The sequence below is a fragment of the Corvus kubaryi genome, unplaced genomic scaffold (assembly GCF_017639235.1).
Source record: "Corvus kubaryi isolate FWS band 111438036 unplaced genomic scaffold, C.kubaryi_AGA036_p1.0 37301, whole genome shotgun sequence".
Classification (NCBI taxonomy): domain Eukaryota; kingdom Metazoa; phylum Chordata; class Aves; order Passeriformes; family Corvidae; genus Corvus; species Corvus kubaryi.
Window position 1 is genome coordinate 327,613 of NW_024581094.1, and position 17,835 is coordinate 345,447.

General features: G+C 53.2%; 1 protein-coding gene across 1 annotated transcript; it reads right to left on the bottom strand.

The window, feature by feature from the left end:
• Window positions 1-1,525: 1,525 nt before the first annotated feature.
• On the bottom strand, window positions 1,526-17,803 carry RND2 (Rho family GTPase 2). Its single transcript, XM_042027809.1, has 5 exons — window positions 17,643-17,803; window positions 17,475-17,562; window positions 6,996-7,105; window positions 3,723-3,857; window positions 1,526-2,965 (listed from the first exon to the last, which is right to left on the bottom strand). Exons 1-5 carry the CDS (start codon window positions 17,742-17,744, stop codon window positions 2,717-2,719), a joined length of 684 nt encoding a protein of 227 aa, XP_041883743.1. The 5' UTR covers window positions 17,745-17,803; the 3' UTR covers window positions 1,526-2,716.
• Window positions 17,804-17,835: the final 32 nt, after the last annotated feature.

The window sequence follows — 17,835 nt, forward strand, 5'->3', positions numbered from 1 at the left end:
GTCTCAATGAACTCATCTGTTCTGCTTTCCCTATGCTGCCAGCACTGTGCCTCCCCCAGCACGACACAGAACAGCTCCAAACACTGGAACGGGTGGTGCTGAGGCTCCCACCTCTCCCTGAGCTGTGCCTTGGGAGGTTGAGTCTGATGTTCTGTGCCCACACTGCAGCAGTGCATGTGGTGAAAGCCCTCGGGGAGGGGGTGCTGCCCTGCACAGCCCCTCAGGATGGATCCTGGAATGAAGGATTTGCTTATAGGGTGAGCTAACAAGTTCATGTTGAGCCACCGCGAGTTTAATCAGTGACCCAGAAAGTGCTTTTGTAGAGACTGCCACATTAGATTCAAAAGCCTAAAAGATGCTAGAGCACAGTAGAAGGGAACGCGCTGGCCAAACGCTGCTGCGAGCATGTGGAAAGAAGGAAGTCCCAGCGACTGTGTTGGGGCGGCCGGTTAACCCCCCGATTCTGTATGGTCCCCCTGCTCCCTCCCTAGCCCTGGCCACTCCCTCAGCTTCTCCCTATTTGCTCCTGTACCCCAACCCCGCCCAGGGACCGCCCCTGGGCCCCTGACAAAACCACCCCGCGGTCAGCCCACGCGGGCTCTCTGCCTCTGAGCGGGGACAGGATGTGGTTAAAGCCCTCTCAAACCCTCATGAGAGACCCTTCTCTGCCTTCCTTGCCAGCACTGCGCTGTAACGCTGCCGGCTGCCAGAGCCAGACCGCGGGGCTGTCCGGAATGGACTCCGGGATGCGATGAATCGCATGGTCCTAGGAAACCCTGGCTGAGCTCTCAGGGAGCAGCAGCCTGCCAGGAAGAGTGCAGCACTGTGTCACATGAGGATGGTGAGAACAACTGCAGACAGGTTATGGGGAGTGGCAGTGACACTTACGTGCCATTGACTGCTACAATCCAAGGAGGGATCTGGTTTTGTTCAACAACGTTTGCAAAGGCTCTGGGGACCCTAGAGAGCGCAAAAAAAGCATCAGGAATGCTGAGGGTTGTTCTTGACATACTGCCTTGCTCAGTTCCTCCTCCTTCCAGACTGCAGCTGGGCATTTTCATGCTCTTGCAACCTGCACACAGCCCAAGTGTCCAGTCACTGATGGAGCTTTTCTTGTCCTGGTAAATCAGCAGCTCCAATTCCCCAAAATGCCTTCACCGTGCAGCTGCAGTCTAAGACCTGGGAGTGAGAGCAGACACAAAATATTGAGTCAAAAGCTATTGCTGCAGTGAAGGAAGAGGCAGCTCATGTTAGCTCAGACTGCTGGATCAGGCACAGACAACCTGCAAATGCTCCACAGTATTTAAGGAGTCAGGACAGAGGGAGAGGTTATTCAAGACAGGTGTTCCAGCTCCAAAATGAATACATGCAGATAAGTCCTCTGGGTTTTTCACTGAAGTGTATAGCACAAGCATATTTCAAGAGCTAGAGAGAGACATTAGGATACAAAGAGAAGCTGGGCGGTAAAAGATTTTGAGGGGATGCGTGGTTTGACTATTAAAAATGAACACAGTCGAGCACTACGAATTTTCCAGTGATGTTTATTTTTCCTGTAGCCCGCAGACACAGTTGGATCTGGCAACAGAGCAGATTCTTTTTTTCCATAAAGTGTCCATGTGACATTAAGCCCAGGCTAATACTGTCATCAAAGGCATTCAGAGAGGGCAGCAGCAGAAGCAATGGGAGATGCTGGGAGGAGGCCAGACAGCAAGGCACAAGGGCAGGGAGCACCTCCTCTTCCACTGCCACAGCAGAGACAGGGTGCAGTAGGCATAAAATCATTTTTCTCATCTATACCAGACAAACACAGCACCATGCAATACAACGTGCAGCTGGAAGTGGGTGGAGAGCAGGATATGGATCGTTATTGCAGTTGTTGTTGGGAGCCGTGTGCGCAGGACACGCGGCCGACGGCAGCAGGGAGAGCCCAGGGAGTGCCCAGGGGTCAGCAGCTCACACAAAGCTCCCCAGGGGCATTTGCTTGCTGAAGGGAACCACGATTCTCCGGATCCATCTACTGGGACAGACCTCTCCCCTGGAGCCAGATCCACTCAGCTGCATTTCAAATACTGTTCAAGTATCTCAAATACCGTGGAAAGAGACATCTGTCTATTTTCTTTGCAGGAGGTGGACTACTGTGGTGTCTCATCAGGGTAAGGTTCCTTCCCAGGGTGCCCACCCTCCCAGCTCTGGCCCAGACCTGCACCTTCCATGGCACTTGCTGTCCAACCTGGCTGAGGGCAGCACCACCTCAAACAGCATTTCTCTCCTCAAGGAAGATTGGAAGAGTACCTTCTGCTGACCCCCCCTCCTCCCTCCAGCCCAGGTCCCACACAGCCCCCACCCCACACTGTGTGTGCTGTACAGCTGAACATGGGCAGGGCCTGGGCTGTGGGTACAGGAGAGTGGCACACACACAGCATTGCTCCCTTTTACTTTGTTTCACCCAGTCACAGACCTTCCAGCACCCAAATACTCCTCTGCCAAGTGGTTCCTTCATCCCAAGCAATCTGCACAGCAGCAGCCAGCCCAGAAGTCTCCACAGTACAGGGCGACTCGTGCACCCCTGCTTGCAGCTGGGACCTTTACTCAGCCCTAGAGACTGAGCAAAAGGCTTTGGAAAGGCAGGCTAGCTCCTGCAGCCAGCACCGTGCCCTTGTCTCAGCCAGTTACTGTACAAATGGACAACACACACACATTATTTACAGCCCACTTTTCACATGATGGAGCAGCTCTTGGCTCGGTCTTTCCTGATCTCTGTGTCACTCAGTAAGTCTGTCCTGCCAGGCATCTGTGACGCCCGCTTCAGTCCCCGTTTGGAGTTGCTGCGCTTCAAGTTCTTGTGCATCCTGTTGACCGAGGCCAGCGTGGTCACATGAAACACGTCCCGTACGCTGTCCTCCGAGACCTTGGAAGAGCACTCTGCGTAGGCCACTGCCCCGATCTGCCGCGCCAGCGCGCTGCCCTGCAGGCCACACAGAGCAGGAGGAAGAGGGAACAAGGTTAGGACACCGCTGCTCTCCAAGGAGCAGCCTCTCACACAGCCAGCAGCCCTGCCAGTGGCACCATGGGGACACAGTGGCTCCTCAGCACCTGTAAACACAGAGCAAGGCTCTGTGAGAGCTGCAGAGGTGAGGGCAGACAGTGCTGCCGACCACTGGGCCCTGGGTTACTGCCACTTTCTCATTCACACAGGGCCACCCCTGCAACTGAGACACCTGGGCAGCCCGCCTCACCTGGACAGTCGCCTGCTCTGCACAACACAGAGCCAGGCACAGCAGCAGCTCAGAGCCCCTGCACCACAGAGTCTGGGTCTGTCGCCAGCCTGGAGACACTGCTGGGTCCCCTGGAGGCCACTGGCAGCAGCCCCTCAGCCGTGGCTTCCTTCCCCCCTGCAGTTTTGCCCCGACACAGAACCCAAGTAGGAGAGTCACTGGGAGCAGAAAGAGCTGCGCTGAACTAGGAGATGCAGAAGGACAACACTCCCCTTTAGCCAGTCCAACTTGTCAAATCAGGCATTTCCACCTGCTCTGAGGAATAACTTTTTGGCTACTAACTGGCTGGCTGCTCAGCAGAGCATCAGGAATAAGTCAGGGTCTTCCAGAGCTGGGGACAAGAGTGCTGTAAACCTGAGCAGCTCCGAGCCCCTGAGCCACGATCAAACCAGCTGCAGACCAAGACCTGGGTACGGTGAGCCCTGCAGGGTCACTGCCCAAACACACCTGCTCATGTGTCACAGGGATGAGGCGCTGCTTGGAGAGCTCCCGCAGGGTGTTGAGGTCTGTCCTCATGTCCAGCTTGCAGCCAACCAGCACAATCTTCGCATTGGGGCAGAACTCCTGCGTTTCCCCTTGCCACTGCAGAGGAAATGAGAGGCTCTGGTGTGTATGGCTTTTCCAAACAGGGTGTCACAACTGTTCAAACACTGATTAGCACGTGAGGACTCTTTAATGACGGCCATAGGCAAGGATGGGAATGGCCAGAGTCCCCTTTGGACAACTTTATGCTCGCTTGTTCCAGATTCTGCCCTGCAAACCTGCCCCATCCCAGCGGTGGTCCCCTGTGGGGGGCCAGTCCTGGCTGTGGAAAAACAACAACCACACAGTCTGGTGCTCAGATCTGGGACCCCAGATCTGGCCAGTGGGGAGCTCTTTGCACACTCACACACTATTTATTACTGGGAGCCACATGTTAAAGACATGATGATATTCAGAGCATAGCTATAGCCAGGGAAATAAAGAATTGAAGCAAAGGAGAGAAGGCCAGGGCAAACATCCATGTCCTTCATATAAATGGCTCCTTTCAGAGCTCCCCAAATGAATGCCTGATGTCAGCTGTGTCTGCAGCAGTAAATAAATCCATCACCTGTGACCTCCCCCAGGGGAGACCTGCACAGCTCCATCAGCATGTCAATGCCCCAGTTACTTATCTAGTGGTGCTGAAGTAGAAAGCAGATAGTAAATAAAGAAATAATTAGAGATTACCCCCAGCTGAAGTCATCACTTGGAATTAGCAATTTCCTGCTATGTTGACTGGTGGTTAAGCATATTTCCTGGGCAATTAGAAGCAGAAAGAAAACCAAGCCACAGCCAAGCCACCAAGTCCAGTGTCCACAACCTCATAGGGGAGGGAAGTGCCAAGAACAACCCAAACATCATTCAACCAGTATCAGACCAAAGCAACTGCAAAATATGAAAAATCTTTTTTTTTTACCAGGAGATTGTCTTAGATATCTTCAAGTATCTGCTTGCCAAGGACATTGGTTCCCCAGGACTCAGGCACCCCCAGCCCCTGGGCAGCATGCTGGAGATCATGGTGCTGCAGCCACAGAGAACCACAGGCCAGCACACCCTCACAATGAACAGATCCAGCTCTTCTGGAGCTGGAATTCAAGCACCCTGATTTACATGACGGATTTGAGCTCCAAGGTCTGGTCACACCTGGCAGAGGTCACAGCTTCTGTAGTGACACAAGGCTCCCTGGTCTATGGAGAGAGCTGTGACCCTCTCCCTACATGACTGACACCTCTGGGGGCCCAAGACCTGCTGTGCTATCAACACTTGTCAGAACCAAGCACCACTCCATGAAAACTTGCTCTGCATGAAAGGCAGAGCTGCTTGCTTGCACTCCCTCAGATGGCTCTGCCCTTTCAACTGTACATGCTGTACAGCGGCCCGGGCATCAGAAGGGCAGCATTAATAAAGATTTCCTCTGCTGAATTTTTGCCTGAGGCTTGAACAGGAAGTGTTATTTTCCTTATTTGCCTGATATCACAAGCTAAAACCCATTTCAACTTCATGGTGTCTTAGGAATTTTCCTCACTGCCATAAGGCTGTGAGCCTGCACCAAAGGAAACAAGGCATCTACTCAGAGGTACTTAAGAAATCTCCTGGGATTTAGGGTTTATTTTAAGTTACCATATCAAAAAAACATTGCCTTAACAGCACTCAAAACATCTGTGAGGCTGTATGGGGAAAGCCACACACTGAGCAGGATGGACTCACATGAAGCGTGTGCAGAGAGACAAATAATTCCCAACCCCACCTAATTATTGAGGGGTTTGTATTTCATTAAGGTGTAAGTGATTCACTTGCATTATTATTCTGCTGACTCCCGTGCTGAGCAGAGAATTCTTTGAGTCCACATAAAACACCCTCCCTCAACCCAGCCTGCTTGGTACCCGGGACCTGCTCTGGAAGCCAACACTGAGCCATTGACTGATTTATCTGAAGGGTCTTTGTCCCCTCACCAGGACACTCCTGAGACAAAGACTCACTTCTCAGCCCTCCCAGCAGCTGAGTAAGAGGCACTTGCTTCAGCACAACGTCTGGCAAAATGTGGAGAGGCCAAGAGGCCAGCCAGTACAATGTGACATGTTCAGGCCGTGGCCATTCCAGCCCTAGCAGCCTGGGGCTCTCTGAGGAGAACAGCCACGGGAACCACTGCTCTGTGATGCTGTTCATGCCTCAGTGTCTCAGAGAGTGTCACAAATGAGATGCCAGCCAAGGCTCCCAGGACAGGATGCAGCTGCCAGATGCTTTCCTGCAGAGCAGAACCACAGCTCCCTGAATTTCATGGAAGGAAGCCGGCTACAGCCAGGACCAAGGGATGCAATCGACCTGGAAGCCACTTACCCTCACTCCTCTGAGCAGCATTCTGAGTTGCTGGACTTCACTCCATCTCAGAGGAAAGCCTTGTGTGGGACCTTCTCCCAGAAGTGACCCACTGGAGACCAGCCAGGGGTGCTCCACAGCAGATCCCCAGCCCCATGAGGCTCTCTGGGACCTGCCAGCTGGAATATCAGCTTTGCTGAAAGGCACTAAGCTGCAGGTAGAAAACTCTTGTCTGCTCCCACAGAGCACAGCCACTCAGCTCTGCTGGGGCAGGCTCAGGGCCCTGCCTGCTCTCCAGGACAGTGGCATTGTGCCATCTCATCTTATTAATCCATGGGCTTGAAATTCAGTGCCACAGCTCATTATTTCTGTTGACAAGCTATAGAGAACTGATTGCTGTCTTTTTTGCTATGCAGATGCTGAACTGGGGGGAAAGCCAAAAAACTGAGCATTCTGCTTGCTTGGAAACAGGCACCAGGGGCCACTCCTCAGCTGCTGCAGGCAATCGATAGGCACTGGTGGTTCTGCTAACAGAGATCCCTAACATCTTCCAAGGTCTTAATGGAAAACAGAACAAATGCCCTACATTTCTCTCTGTCCCCACACTTGTACGTGTGACTACAGACTCCACACACATACTGCAAGCTACCATGAGCTTCACCATTCACCAGGCTCCTTTCAAATGGAAATATCTTGCATTCTGCACAGATCAAGCAGAACACCTGACCATCCTCCTCTGAGCACACACACTCCAGCCAAGGCCTGGCCACAGGGCCAGAGCTTTGAGCCCTGATGAGAGCCTCAGGGCACAGGGACCTCACGGTGGGCCCTAAGGTGCTGCAGAGCACCCCTCTCGATGGCCAGAGGGCACGGGGGACTCACCTTCTTGAGCACACTGTCCAGGGTCTCAGGGCGGCTGATGTCGAAGCAGATGAGCACAGCGTCCGAGTCCGGGTAGGCCAAGGGCCGGACGTTGTCGTAATACGCGGAGCCTGCGGAGAGGAGGGGAGGAGTGCGGTGAGCAGGTCCCATCCCACGGACTGCTTCTGGCCCAAAGGGGCGGGCTGAGACCTCAGCCCCCTCCACCAGGCAGAGGTCTTTAACTCCAGTAAGAACTGGAGACACTGGCACATGATGCAGACCACTCTGTTGAAGACAAAGGACGTTAAGCCGAGCTCTTGGCCAGTGACCAGACACCATAAGGTTCAGCAGAGTTTGATTTGCAAAGGATTTTAGTTTCTTCGTTTAGGCATGAAAGTCAGAGGTTTTGTCCTTGTTTTCTTATATTTACCCCTTGATAGAGTGAAGAGGGAAGTTTTGCATCGCTCTCCCTCTCTAGAGAGCATCTGGCAAGACCTGGTGGAGCTGTGCTGCTGGGGATGCTGCTCACGCAGGAGGGAGCTCAGGAGGGCTGCAGTGCCACAGCACACTCACGCCTGGATTCCATCACTTGTCATGCCAGTGCTGCACCACTAACAGTGGAAAGGTGTGGCTGAGAGAAGACAGGCAATGCTACTGCTAGTTTTTATCCTCTCTTGCTATCTTTATACAGGAGAGCTAGCTCACATATAGATTGTGAGAATTTGTGACAGGTAAAAACGAATTGCCTTTTTTTCTGGATTTGTGCTGGGAAAAGTCAGACAGATTCATTTTGGTATATAAAAGAAGTGACAGGATTTGGTGAACAAGGTATAAATGGAAGGGGATGATTCTGCATTCCCTAGGAATTCTGTGAGCAGGCAAAGAGCCCAGCCTGAATCCTGCACAGCTTTTACTACACACATGTGTGCATGCACACACCTTCAATGCAAATTTCAGGCATTGAAGTCATTGTGCCATAGGGTTTTTATTTGCAGTGCATTCTGTTGGCGAGTGCAGACACCTCAGCAAACAGTCACGGAGCAACCAGCTCACTGCTACTTAAAAACACTGTTTTGGTTTTATATTGCAAAGACAAATGACTTAAATTTCCTGGAGGGATGAGAAGCAGATGTTTATTTATGAAAAGAGGAAACAAAGACACCAGAGTCCTTGTTGAATCTGCCTCCTCCAAAAGCAGGATTGCCCACCCTAGGCCGAGGAAGCTAGACACGCTTCCTGCTGCAGCCCCTTGGCATGTCTGGACCCAGCACTTTCCCACCCCAGGAGAAGGGTGCAGCCCAGGTGCCAGGTGGCTCCTTGATGAAGTTCAGCACCTGATGAATTATGGATGATGGTGGCTTATGTTTCCGGAAGGATGGAAATCTGCCTGGGCTAAGAAGGAGAGGAGAATGGGCTGATTCTCCGCAGGAGCTCCAATCCTGGGTCCTGTGTGCACAGGGGCTCCCAGCTGAGGTACAGCCCAGAGTAAGGCACAGTCCCCCAGCACAGCGCTGCACACCAGGTGCTCTGCAAACACCCTGGGCCCCTCTGCAAGGCTAAGCCTGGGGAGCAGAGCCTGACGCTCCTGCCTCTGCCCAGAGCCCACATGGGGCAGGCTGAGGGCTGTGTGGAGCCTTCCCAAACCCTGCCCACTGCCAGAGACTGGCATCCAGCTCAGAGCACGGTACCAACAACAGCAGAGCTCTGGGACTCCCACCAGCCCAGCCCCTGCCACTCCCACGCAGCCAGGGGAAGGTGCCCTGGATTTGATGTGCAGCTGGATTCCCAGCAAAATTGGCTACGGGTGTCTGCAGCTCTTACAGCCAGCCCACAGGAGCAAAGGCACCTGCACCCCTGCTCCCATTGGGGAGAGACGGGTCTCTGTCCCTGCAAAGTCCCTAGGAAGGGAAGCAGCGGGGATCAGCACAGAAGAAATAGACCCTGATCTCTGCAGAGCCCAGCCCTCTTCCTAGAGGGAAAGTCATGCTCCCTAATGGAAAGGAGCCAGTCCCTGTGGCATCTTGGACAGCTCTGGAGACAGGGATGCCAGACAGGCAGGCATGGTGAGCCAGGGCAACTCAGTGTCCCAGGCACAGAGATTTCTGACCCCGCCTCAGGCTCACACTGCTGCAGTTCACACCTGGCAGAGTCACACCATCCACTGCTCCCTCTTGGGCCCCGTGGAACAGCGAGATGACCCAGCCCTGCTCGGCACATGGCTGCTTTCACAGGCAGCACCGAGCACAGGAGCTCTGAGCTCCCCTTTGAACAGGGTTTTCAGTCTCACGTTTGGCATGGGCTGACAGGACGGGATGGGATGGGAGATCCAGTGCTGATCCGCATGCCTGAATTAGGCTGGTCCTTTATCTGAGCCATGCCCTCTCCCCCACGCACACAGGGGTGTCTGCCTCCAGACAGGGGCCCTAGTGCTGCAGGAAACGTTCCCACGCACATCCTCTCCCTGCAGCTTCTCAGTTTTACATAAACACTTCAGATAAATCTACCCCCTCCCAGCCAAGGAATGCTCCTTTTGTAGGGGTAGTTTTGGCTCATTCAGCACAGACATTGCCACAGCAAACTGTATCATAGCAACCTGCTGCTCCTCAGCAGCCAGCCAGCCCCTCAGCAGAGAGCCGGCAGCGCTGCTGCAGCCCCCCTTTATCCCACAAGACCCCCACTGTCTCATCCCAGTGCCAGGAATCATGCTCTCATCACCTGGGACCACAGGAGGAGAGACTCCCATGCTGGCAGGAGACACTGAGGGCAGGGAAGCACAAGGTAGAGAACCTTATCTTTTTAATGAGCTCAAAATTTGCTTCCCATTCATTAACTTTCTGCTCCAACTCCATAGAGCAGGAGTCACCCCTGGCACCTCAGCTGGCAGTTCAGCTCACAGCCAGAAGCAGCAGCTTCTGCCCACCTCAGGAGATCAACAGAAACCAATGGGGACCCACAGCCAGTGCTGCCCTGTGGGGCAGGAGAGCTGCATTGCTCCCAGCCACGGTAACCCCCAGTTTGCTCTGGAGACATCTCTACTGAATCAGGAAATTCTGTCTGGGTGATGGTTTTGCATCTATTACTTTTTCATTGCATATGACAATTAAAAAAACAAAACAAAACACACCCCCCCCCCCAAAAAAAAAACCCCAAACAACCCACAAAAGCCTCAGTGCCTTCAACTATGGCTCTTCAATTTTATTGATTATGAGCACTTGACACCTTTCAGATATTCCAGCAAGACACCCCAGAGACCCCCAGTCTGGCACTTCCAAACACATGTATGCACACAGGCGCCCAAGGCTGGTGCATCTGCAGATTCAGCCTTCCTTTACTGCATGAGTCATTCTCCCACTTGGCATCCAGGTTTGCAAGAAACAGGACCTATGTGCATCTGTTCATGATGAAAGAGAGAATTGGAGCAAGCCAACAACCAGCTCAAAAATAAAATTCACACAGGGGTGGATACAAGCATGAGTAGCTCCTCTTTCCCCATGGCTGGTAGATCCTGGAATGCCTGGCACCGCAGCTCAGAGATGGCACTCTTGGGCAGGGGACGGAAATATGCTGTTTAATCTATACTTCGTTGTGCTAATCTTCATTTGTTCCTCATTAGCTGTTCCAGAGATAATGAGCCTCCTCACATAGGCACCCTCCATCCAACAATGGGGCATTACAAACCAGGAAAGACAGTGTATGTGCAGAGCCATGATCTGCTCTGCAAGGGGCTCCCACAGCCCTGCTCTGGCTTAAAACAGAGATGAGCGCTGCCAAGACCTACATTTCTCAGCTGCACACTTGTCTTGGGGGGCTCACTGTAAACTCTCCCCTAAGAGTTTACGATGCTGAGGCACATGCTGCTTTCTGCAGGGGCTGCCAAGAACAACCTTTGTGGAATGAAACAGAAAATCCCAGCTTTCTGGAGGGCTGCACTGACAAACCAAAGAGTTTTGGGTCACCTCCCCAAACAGTCGTGCCAGATGAGCACCAGCCTTTAGAGATGACAGAGGATGTCCACTCTGCCAGACAGATCCCACCCACGGTCCAGCCAAGCTCTGGGTAAAAGGACAAAGCTGCCAAAGCAGGACCAAGTCAACAACGCCAGGACTTCTACAACGTTCTGTCCCAGCTGGACTTTGACATTTGTCTTGCTTGTGCAACATCACTGCAAACGCCTGAAGTATAGGAAAGGAGGAAACTGCTCCGTGACATAGAATAAATACTCTTCTGGAAAGTGCCCGACTGAAAAAAACAACTCATCAGCTTGGACAATTAACCTCTGCTCCTAATTCTTACAATGCAAGTATAAAAATTAGTGAATTACTAAAGAGCCCAGCTGGCATACCTTCAGGATGAAGGCAATGGTGTTTGCGTAGGCTGAGGTGGCATTTCTGGGCCCCTCTCCAGATCTCATTACTGGAAGCCTGCCCCTCAGGAGGAGGCTGTTCTGCTGGATTTACCGGTGGAGGAATCCCCAACTCAGGAGGCACAGAGTGCTTCTGCCTCATCCCAGTCCCGTGTTCTGCCTCACATATGCAGCTACCAGTGGCCCAGAGAAGCTTGCTCAGATGCAAACCTCCTCCAGCAACCGTGAGGAGCCCCTGAAAGCTCCTTGTAGAAGTCCCTGCTGGCTCCTGGGGGAGTATCACGGGTGTCTGGCATGGGAGGCCTGGGTCTGCAGATGCAGAAGAGCTCACCCAGCCTTTTCACAATCATGCCTGCAGCAGCTGACCAGGGAGACAAACGGGGGTCAGAAGTCCCTTCCTGGCACTCTTGCCACGTCACGAGGACAGCTGGCATTGCCACAATCTGCCTGTCATGCTTCCTATAGGGTACAACAAGGACCAAGAGTGGCAACAGCTTCTCACAGCACAGCCAGTACACATTCTGCCCTTGGGGAACACGTCCCAGGGCCGAATGAACACAATTATCTTGATGCAATGTTGCACATTTCAGGTTTACTGTTCACAAGCATTAGATCCCTCCCCAACCACTTGGCTGCCAGATAAGGTTTCTTCCCACAGGGAAGGCTGGGTCTGTACACTTGCAAAGTTTAATGGAGTGGAGATTTTATCTTCAGAATCTGGGGCAAAAGGAGCAGGGAGAGCAGAGCACAGGAGAGAGCAGATCACCTCCACGCTGTGGGAAAGGGATCTGCACCCAAGCTGGGAACAAATCCACTCCTGAGAACACCCTTCCTTCTCCACGAGGTTACAGCAGCCAGCAGGGTCAGCTGGTTGTCACTAAAGGCAATGTTCCTCAGCACCCCCATAACTCCCAGGACATCCCATGGCCCCACAGAGGCCGAGCCTCTCAGATCTGTAGGGGACAAAGGATGGATGATGCCACAGGGCATGCTGCCCTTGATGCAGAAGAAGCAACCTCCATCCCTGAGCCACACAGCCTTGCAGCATGCCCCCCACACCGTGCACAGCCCAGAGGGATGATCCTCCTGGGCACTGTCCTGCCCTGTCATGTCTTCTCAAGGTCCATTCTCCACCCACTTCAGTATCAGCACTTCTGCTGCAACCCTTTAAAGTTCTGTCTGACTGGTTACTGACCTACGTGAGAATGTGACCCAGCTGCACGTATTTTTAGGATTAACTATGTATTTGTGCTGAGGCACAACGCAAGCATGCTGGTTTTGGGCTCTTAGTCTCAACAGGAAGCATGGGAGGAGCTCTTTTAGTATGGAAAGGGCAGCTCCACATTTTCTCTCTGAGGCAGAGTGCAAGTAGCATTGAACTCTTTCTGAGACAGAACTTGTTCTTACACTTTGCCATGGCTGCCTCTTCCAATCCTGGAGCTGCACACTGGGAATCCAGGCACAGACAGCCGCAGCATCCATGGAGATGCCATTGCTAAACTCAGCCCCTTTCAGCCCTCTAATCTCATCAGCATTCCTCTGTAGTTCCCTTAAAAGAAGGATCTGTTATCACAGCCTGTGGGTTCCCACACAGGCCATTCCAAGGCAGACTGTTTGCTGAGTACAGGCAAAGAGGAAGGCGGAGGGGGATTTGCAATTCAGTGTTATTCTTGTCTTGAAAGCACATCTGCTGAAGAGACAGCGGCTGTGGAGGGCTGGCAGCCACACAGCTCCTCTGCTGTGAGCTGAGCAGGGCACTGCTGAACCTGTGAGCACTGACCTTTGCAGCACTGCAGCTTGTAGCACACACTGCAACTCTCGACCATGCTGCATCCCAACGGTCCACAAAGGAAAGTCCCCTCCAGCACCTTTCCAGGGCAACAGTGACCTTGTGCAAGGCACAGTGCCAGGCTGGGTCTGCCACTGAGCACTGGCAAAGATGTCCCTACCAGAAGCAGGCAGCTCTACTCTGCAGCTGGATCTGCATCAGCAAAGGATGCATCAAGCAGCTCAATGGCCTCAGGTCACTCACTGCTCTGCCTGCCTGCACTTTGAGGCCACAGGCACAGCAGGCAGGCAGAGCCTCCCAGCATTGGGAAGCAAAGAAGGGAGTCCAGGCTGCAAGGCACAGTGTAGGTTCCTCGCCATTATTACTGAAAACAGAACAAAAAGTCTACCCTAGGCACAGGGTAAAGCCTCAGACCTGCCAGCATCAGTGCTGCAGCACCCTGGCCTTGCCGAGGCACTGGGCAGCAGCACGGCTTGAGCTCCTCCGTCCCCTTGCTTGCACCCAGAGCCAGGGAAGCTCTGCAGAACAGGCAGGGCCTTGGGCCAGTCCAGTGTGGGCAGCGGGTTCAGTGGCAATGCCAGAGTCATGGTGGGAAATGCTCCAAGCACAGGTCCCTGGGAAGCAGGTCAGCCCTGGTCCCTGGGAAGCAGGTCAGCCTGCTCACTGAAGGCTCTGGCTGCTGGAGACCTGCTGAGCACCACGGCAGCTCCACTTCAAGTGTGAGACCTCCTGGAGCTGGGCAGACCCACAGACACTCCCTGATCCCACAGGGAAAGCAATATTGCATTGCTGAGGAAAACCTCCCTGCCCATGCATGCCTAGGGGTAGCAGTGCTCCCTCCCAGGCCTGACGCACTCAAACGAAACTCGCCCACTCCTTGCAGAGCATCGCTAATGATCACAAGCCATCCACCCTCCTCCACCTGCCAAGGAACAAAGCTCTTCCTGATGGTCCGGGGCACAGGCGCTCCGGGTCTGGGAGGCACCCAGCCCTTTGGGAACAGCACTCCCAAGCCGTCAGACATCCGACTGAACAGGAGTTTCCCCCACCACGAGACACCAGCACTGTGCAGAGGAGTTGTTTCTGTGCTGAGCATGTTCAGCCAACAGGCAGCCAAAGGAATTTGCCAGAACAGGAGCAAGAAGAGCAGCAAAGCACCGTGTCCTCCGTAAGGCTCGTGAGCACAGGTACCAGGGCATGGCCACTCCCTTGAGCTGCAACCATGCCTACCCCATCCAGCTGGCAGGCTCTGCACCCCTTCCCTCACAGACAAGGATGTCAAACTGCTTTTTAATGGAGGCTTTAGCAAACAGCATGTAGCACAGGTTTCCCAGGGGACAGGAGGGATGGGACATTCCTGACATGCTGTGAAATGGCACCTGAAGCACTTTTACTCCCACGGTCTGTCCCGAGCTGGGACACAAATGGAAACAAACATGAAATGCAACCAGCACCTGCAGATGTTGGACAACGGGATTTTCTCCCTGGTACATTCCTAGATCTAAGGTACGTTTGAGACTCTGCAGAGTCCCAGCATTTGCCCTGTCCGAGCACCACAGGTTTCATCCTTGTGAAGGATTCTCAGTGCTGGAAACTCTCCAGAGTCACCCTCCAGCCCCAGAAAACCTTATCAATGGACAAAGAGTTAAAAGACATTTAAAGAAAATCAGAGGTCCCAATACAATTTGGGAGCCATTCAGTTCTCCATCATTTCTGTCCAGTCTATGTCAATATTCCTCTAATGAGAGTTCCTGCCTGCCAGCTGCCAATGTCACAGCCTGTGTTTGCCACTTAGCAGGAGGGGTCAATTCAGCCCAAAAGGCTGCATTTTCCAACACACTACCATCAGCCAGGATGAGAGGACACATGGAGCAGACAACACCCTGGGCTGTACAGGGCTTACCAGTGGGATGGCTGAGTAGCCAGGTATACTGCAGCCACACTCAGTCATCACAAAGGGAGTTTTCCAGGCCAGACTGCACTTTCCCCACCACCCACTGCTGAGTGCTCACTCTGTGCAGCTTCCAGTCTCCAACTGCTTCCTCAACCAAGTATGGGGTGAGGGGAATTAATAAAAAATTAAAAAACAATATCCAGCTCCTCTCCCCAGGTCTCTGCTGATTTCTGAGGGAATTTTGGTTCCAGTTACTTATCTAAGAGATGGAGAGCATTTAAAACAGAAAGTGTTCCTCTCCTCATGTCAGGATTGCCTTTTCTCAACACCTCCCTTTTCACTCTCGCTGGGATGGAATTTATCATGAACAATAAACCTAAATGAAAAGCAGCTTAAAAGAGAGAGTAGGTAGCACAGAGAGAAGGGGGAGTGCTCACCGGTGCCTGTCATTCTCCATGGGGGGGGAGGCAATGAGCTACTCCTGATCCCTTCAGCTCAGCTGATTCAACTCACTATTGTGCAAAACTTCTTTTGCCAAAGCTCCCATTTATAAGGGCCTCTGAAGGGTAGTGGAAACTCAACAGCAGTTTGCAGTCTACAGCTAAAAATTTCAGTTTGATTACTAGGGAAAATTGCTATATAGTGCTTTGAAGGATTGTTTATTAAGAACTAGCTCCTGTGTATTTCAAATCAAAGGGAATTTATCTGGAAAACTACCTGATGAACTCTATCTACAGCAAAGCTGTTAAAAAGGTCTGACATTTTTCATAGGAGAAGGGAGAAAGAATCAAAGCCCATTTCCTTTTGGCTCTAGAGATAAATATTGGAAAAACATCTTTTGTCGCAAGGCAAAAAATGAATGTGTGACAGCATCCAATGCAGGTATCAGATACATACTTTAAGGACTTTTTATCATGTCCTTTTCTTTAAACATTTGTAAGACCAAAGCAAATCATTCTGGAGAATTCCTAAAAAGCAGACAATGCTTCAAACGTGCTTCCCCACCCTCCAAAGATGAAGTTTTTTAGATCAAGTACAGATACTCAAGAGCAAAGCCATTCAGTGCCTAGCAAAGATAACCCACCCCATCTCCTTCCAGAGTTGCAGAAGGCCATGGTTTGGAAACCCCCAAAGCCATGGGGGTGAACAAGCTGGGAGTGTACACTCATGTGCATCCCAGTGACATGTGAGGTCGACCACCCCTTAGTCCTGGTGCACCCTGAGCAGCTTCAAGGAACCCTCTGCAGCAAAGGCCCCGGGTCAGCCAGGATGGGTCCACTGTGGCCACGTCTGAGAGGCTTCAAACACACATCAGCCCAGCACCAACCACCATGCAACAGCTTCCATGTCATAACCACCACTCTGTGCTTCAAGCACAGCTCCTGGCCAAAGGCCGAGAGCCAACACTTCATCCACAGCTCCAGCCCCAGCAGCTGCCCCACGAGCCAGTGTCCTTGTGGCTCACATCACAGCACACAGCTCGTGAGCAAAGTTAATCTAATTACCTTTTTGTCTCGGGGAATAAAAATCAGCAAAAGCAAGGTGTCCTGGGTCAGGGAGCTCCTGAGGAAGACTCAAACATATTTTACATGTTTGAGCTAGTCCAAGACTCAGTAAAGCCACTACTCTAGGTAGAGGTATGCCGATCCTATAACTGTCATTTGATGAATGCAAAATTACAGCAAGGAATCTGAATGAACAACAGGAAAAGAAAGTCCTATGTAATGTTTAATTTACTACTGCTCTTGGACACTGAGAGGACTTCATCTGTAATCAGGATTCCAGAAATTATGAGAATATGGGGAAAGAGCATCAGCAAGCACGATGTATATTCATCAGCAGAGCACAGCATTCAGCTGCACCGCCTGAACAAAGGAATCCAAAGGTAAATTAGAAAGTGCATGTGAACTTCGTGGGACGCCAATATTCCTATTAGCTCTGCATCAAGCACTTCACTTGCAACTCGTGCATCCACTGACAGCACAAACTTTAGGACGGGTCTTGGTGGGCTGGGACAGCTGTGCCTGAGGCTTCATGCAGAACCACAACTGAGGACGCAAAGAGGCAAAACCAAAACAAGCCGAGAAGGCGCCAGAGAACCCCAGAGCCTCTGTGCAAGCGGGCGACGACAGGCCAGGGCATCCCTCCCGAGGCGAGGGCTCCCTCCTCCAGCAGCACTCTCCCTCCTCCCCGCTCCCCTCCGGCCTCGCTGTCTCCCTACACATCGGTGCAGCACCGAAAGGCCGCGCAGAGCCGCGGCGGCTGCGGGACAAGGGAGCGCTCGCCCGGCGCGGCGGCACCGGCGCTGCCCGAGGCCAGCCGGGAGGCCAGCAGGGCTCGGAGCCGCTGCCCCTGCCCCAGCCACGGCCCGGCCCGGCGGCTCCGCGAACGGGGACACCGTCGGTCGGAGGAACGAGGCCGGCCCCGCCGCCCCCCGCGCAGCCCCCGGCCCACCTGAGGTGTCCCACATGTTGAGCTCCGTGCGCTGCTTGTCGATCTCGAAGCTGGCCGTGTAGTTCTCGAAGACGGTGGGCACGTAGCTCTGGGGGACGGAGGGGAGAGCAGAGGTGAGGTGATGCGAGGCGCAGAGCCCGGCCCGCCCCCCGCCGCCCCCCGCCGCACCTCGGGGTAGCAGTCCTTGGCGAAGACGTGCAGCAGCGCGGTCTTGCCGCACTGCGTGTCCCCCACCACCACGATCTTGCAGCGCGCCAGGTGCCCCTCCATGGTGCGGGGCCGCCTCGCCCGCGCCGCCGCTTTACCGGGCCGGCCCCGGCCTGGCCGCGCCCCCGGCCTCGACGGCACCAACCAGGCGCGG

Excerpts from the sequence above, each read along its gene's own strand:
- RND2 (XM_042027809.1), bottom strand. The coding sequence starts at position 17,744 with ATGGAGGGGCACCTGGCGCGCTGCAAGATCGTGGTGGTGGGGGACACG. Across the intron at positions 17,563-17,642 it reads CCAAGGACTGCTACCCCGAG|AGCTACGTGCCCACCGTCTT; the intron begins GTGCGGCGGGGG and ends TCCGTCCCCCAG. Across the intron at positions 2,966-3,722 it reads TCCCTGTGACACATGAGCAG|GGCAGCGCGCTGGCGCGGCA; the intron begins GTGTGTTTGGGC and ends TGTGGCCTGCAG.